This window comes from Formica exsecta, unplaced genomic scaffold, assembly GCF_003651465.1.
Source record: "Formica exsecta isolate Colony F162 unplaced genomic scaffold, ASM365146v1 scaffold160, whole genome shotgun sequence".
Classification (NCBI taxonomy): domain Eukaryota; kingdom Metazoa; phylum Arthropoda; class Insecta; order Hymenoptera; family Formicidae; genus Formica; species Formica exsecta.
The window spans coordinates 780,459-784,496 of record NW_021848923.1 but is presented as its reverse complement, the minus strand read 5'-3'; the positions used below and the strand labels follow the sequence as shown (position 1 = coordinate 784,496).

At 36.7% G+C, this 4,038-nt stretch overlaps 2 protein-coding genes across 4 annotated transcripts; one reads left to right on the top strand and one right to left on the bottom strand.

Annotated features, from left to right (window-relative positions):
- Nucleotides 1-771: 771 nt before the first annotated feature.
- On the top strand, nt 772-2,962 carry LOC115233120. Its single transcript, XM_029803374.1, has 4 exons — nt 772-965; nt 1,153-1,967; nt 2,126-2,553; nt 2,638-2,962. The coding sequence occupies exons 1-2, from the start codon at nt 889-891 to the stop codon at nt 1,964-1,966; spliced, it is 891 nt and encodes a 296-aa protein (XP_029659234.1). The 5' UTR covers nt 772-888; the 3' UTR covers nt 1,967; nt 2,126-2,553; nt 2,638-2,962.
- Nucleotides 1,997-4,038, bottom strand: LOC115233121 (BLOC-1-related complex subunit 5). 3 transcript variants are annotated; one of them, XM_029803378.1, is made up of 4 exons: nt 3,854-4,038; nt 3,472-3,513; nt 3,016-3,339; nt 1,997-2,708 (listed from the first exon to the last, which is right to left on the bottom strand). In XM_029803378.1, the coding sequence occupies exons 3-4, from the start codon at nt 3,327-3,329 to the stop codon at nt 2,201-2,203; spliced, it is 822 nt and encodes a 273-aa protein (XP_029659238.1). In that variant the 5' UTR covers nt 3,330-3,339; nt 3,472-3,513; nt 3,854-4,038; the 3' UTR covers nt 1,997-2,200. The 3 variants fall into 3 exon arrangements, with proteins under 3 accessions (XP_029659238.1, XP_029659237.1, XP_029659235.1); XM_029803377.1 differs by having other exon boundaries at nt 3,595-4,037; XM_029803375.1 differs by having other exon boundaries at nt 3,016-3,513; nt 3,595-4,027.

The window sequence follows — 4,038 nt, the reverse complement described above, 5'->3', positions numbered from 1 at the left end:
TAAGAGCCTCAGCACAATAAAAGGAATAAGGAACAGGGAATAGAGAACAGAGAACAATCGTAGTAGAAAAAATGTGCACACAAGTGTTGTGTGCGCAACAACACTTGTGTGCACATTCCCTCTACTACAGTTGTTCTCTGTTCTCTATTCCCTGTTCCTTATTCATTTTATTGTGCTGAGGTCCTAACTTTTCCCCTAGGGCGAAAAAGTGAAAATTGAAAAATTTTGCCATTGATTTCAATGCTAATATTTTTCACTTTTCACATTTCCGCCCTAGGGAAAAAGTTACATGATCGGTACCCAGCAGAGAAAACGCTCAGTTATCAGGTTTGTTCGCGTTGCTTAAAATCCCCAAAAATTTTTGCACTTAAAACAAGATGAATATATATTCGGATGTTGAAGAGAGTGAAAGCGAAGATGCTGAGTGCAAAAAGTTCAAGCAACGCGAACAAACCTACTGTCTTGTCAACACTCGACGTTGATTTGTTCGTTCTAAAAGTAAGAGCCAATCACATTCGATTGCTACTGAGCGATTTTCTCTGCTAAACGCGGCCATTGTGTCCAACATATACCCGTCAAAACTAGAGTCCCTAGATTCTAGTTTCGGAACTTCGGAAAACGGGGTGCGTTCCGTTTCACGCATTGAGCGCATAGATCGCCTGGAAATCTATAGTTCACGTAACATATATTATAGATTTCCAGGCGATCTATGCGCTCAATGCGTGAAACGGAACGCACCCACGGAATCTCGAAGAAATAATGGAGTGGGGATCAAGGCGCGTATGGTCGGCTACTATAACCTGAGCTAATGCGCATGCTTCAGAAAATACCACGCTCACTGATTGTTATATTTACGATAAACCAGGAAAGAGCGATACAAACGCAAATATGGGTCGCAAGATACCGGCGAAGAAACACCGAGGTATCAAGGATCCCGAAAAACAGCGTGCCAAGCGCTTAGCAGAGTGAGTTGTATATCAGCAAAGTTGCAAGTTAAACGATGATATATAAAGCGCGCTCCGCTTGACGCTATTTTCGTTTCGAAGCGCAAGATTCTACGCCCTGATTGGTCCATCAAACGCTTCGAAGCGAAAATAGCATCAAATGGAGCGCACCCATAGATAATTCTTGTTAGCCAGCAACGTGTTTTAGGTTAGAGTCGCGTACAAATGCGGCACCAAAGGACACGGATGAGCAGGCAATCCCGAAGAGTCTCGAACACGTAATCAAATTAAAGGAAGCTGCAAAGAGTAATAATGGCATTCTAAAAAGAAAGCGAAAGAAGAAGAACGCGCTCATCTGCGTAGGTCAGCAACATCCTAAACTAAGTTTACATCCAAAAGCAAAGCCAGAGAAAATTGTACCGGTGTTTCAGCAGCGAGTAGATGAATCTGGTGAACAATTTTTGCACAGAGTTTCCAGGGACACACATGCCTTTCTCAAGGAGACTGCATTTGAGAAGAAGTATGGTGTCCAGATTGAACGGAACTCTGAAACTGGTCAAATCCAGGGTCTAACAAAGTGCAAACGCGAAAAGGACGATGTAGAAATGTTGCGAGCCAAACATAAAAACATCAAGAAAAAAAAGAAGACGACTGAGAGCCCTTTAACCAAGAGCGAGAAACGAAAGCTGAAGTTGCAATTGAAGAAAGAAAAAAAAGTAGAGGATATTGACGAGTTTAAAAATTTGCGAGACAAGGTTGCCTTTAATGAAGTAGTTCATGAACCTCCAAAGTTAAATATCAAATCGAAGAAAATTAATGAAGAGAGAAAACCGAAGAATTTGTTGCTTAATTCGCTATTGGAAAATTCTAAGCCTTCTTCCATTTCCAAAGTGATTGATCGATCTGGAAAGAGGAAAAACTTACCTGTGATAGAGAGAAGAAAACTGGAGAAACAACAGAACGAAGCTATTGCTGCCTACAGACAACTGAAATCCGAGCGATTGGCTAATAGAAGCTGCTAGGGTATGTTCAAAATTTACAAAGACAGTAAATTGTGTTTCAATAAAGAATTTATATTTGTTTTCTTTTTCTTAATTTAGTTTTGTTATTTTTCTATCCATTGCATGTAGAGATCGGATGTCAAAATTCTTATAATATAACTTGTAATTTTTTCAACTTAGAGAATTACAATGGGGTCTTCTTTGCTAGAAAAATGTAAGCGATAATGATTTTCAATTGCAACATTTGGATCCAATTTAACCCGTGGTCCAGACAAAAGGTTCAAGTCTCTCTTCTATCGGTAACAGATTGTTGAGTGTCTCTAGGCTCTCGAGAGTTTGATTAAGAAGCGAGTGGCATCTGGTGAGTTGGCGGCTGAGTTCGTGTATCTTGTTCAGCTGTTCGGCGAATCTAGCAAACTTCTTCTGCCGATCAACAGCAAAATTCAACGTCTTAACGAATTCCGCTTCTATATTAGTGCACAGAGTGACTTGTTCCGCGGCTGTTGTCTGCGCGTTCGTATTAAGATGATGTTGATAACGCGCGCAAAGGTTGAATAGGCCAACGGGATCAAGTCTCTCCAGGACTTCGGGATCGCGCACACCCGGCGGTAGGTTCAACGTGCCGCGCATAATTGGCAGAAACATCGGAATACTCTGCAATTTCACTAAATCAGGATCCTTGTCTGCTGTAGGATCTGCTTGAGCTGGCTTCACCACCACAATATTATGAATCTTATTATCCGATGTATTAGTCTTTGTGTGTCTGATAGAGGAATAGAAAAAAGATTAAATTGATAAAATGCTATATTAGATTGATATATAAGATATAGTATTCCTAAAATTTTAATTCTATGAGACATTTAATAAAATAAATCTAGTCTAGTAATAAAGTATTACATATTGTTTGCATATATGTTAAAGGGGCATAGTTTTTTTATATGCATGAGAAAATAAAATTGAGAATGTTATTTGGCAATATGTGAAATTTATTGTTGTTTTTTAATTATATATTCGATGGAAAATTTTTGAGAGTTACTGCAAACTGACATTTCATAATTGTCTTGGTATACCTGTGATTTATGGTGCTCAAACTATTTTTTCGCCTCGAAATCTCTCCAGCTCCAATACTCTTTCCTCTGTAAAGCTGTGACTGCTTGTTAGTCATCTTTGGCGAATCTCCGATAGGTCGATTCACTGTATAAGAAATATATGGGAGATCAGAATCAGAACAAATACTGGCGCCAGGACTGATGCATCTTGGTGGGGTATCTTCTGGCATTCTTTCGCGATTTGGAACACTTTTGCCTCGTCTAAGCTGACTAGTTCTCGCTCTTCCACTATTAGTACCTTGGTTACCACTTTGAGAGCTTTGTTCGGATCCCATTTTGAGGTTTCTTGTAATTTATCAAAAACAAGAGACTATAAGTGTCTGTATTACAAAATTATTTCAGCCAAATCAAAATATATTTAATATATTTCATGATATTTAATATTCCTTAATCATCTTCATAAATTATTGAGCTTACAATGAGCTTCACAAGTTGTGATGGAATGTCGAGCCACGAAAACTAAAAAAAGTTATATAAAATCATATTTCAACAAAGTATATATATATGACATATTTCATATATTTCACAGTATATTCTCACTGTTTTTGCAATTTTTATGAAATGCTTGATAGTATTTTTATTGTTATTTATATCTTATTATAACATATCGTCGTTGTGTCAATATAATCAATACTTTATTTTGTTAAAGATATTTTCAATTCTATGAAATGTTTTATCTATAGCACAAAATTTATTACACTAGGAGGTTATTGTATAACGTATTATTGTATAACACATATATACATGTTTATTTTGCCATTTAATATTTTCATTTATTTATTTGTTTATGTTTTTTTACACATATGTTGTTTATAAGTATTTTATTTATTTGTGCTTAGAGTTTATGTCACAATTATTTATATCTGATACTTCATATTCGATTTTCGTCTGCTGACTATCTGTCATCTGTCAATCTATGTTAATCGTTAACTATATAAAAGTATAGTTAAGAATATTCATTCGAAAAAATCGGTATGCGATAAT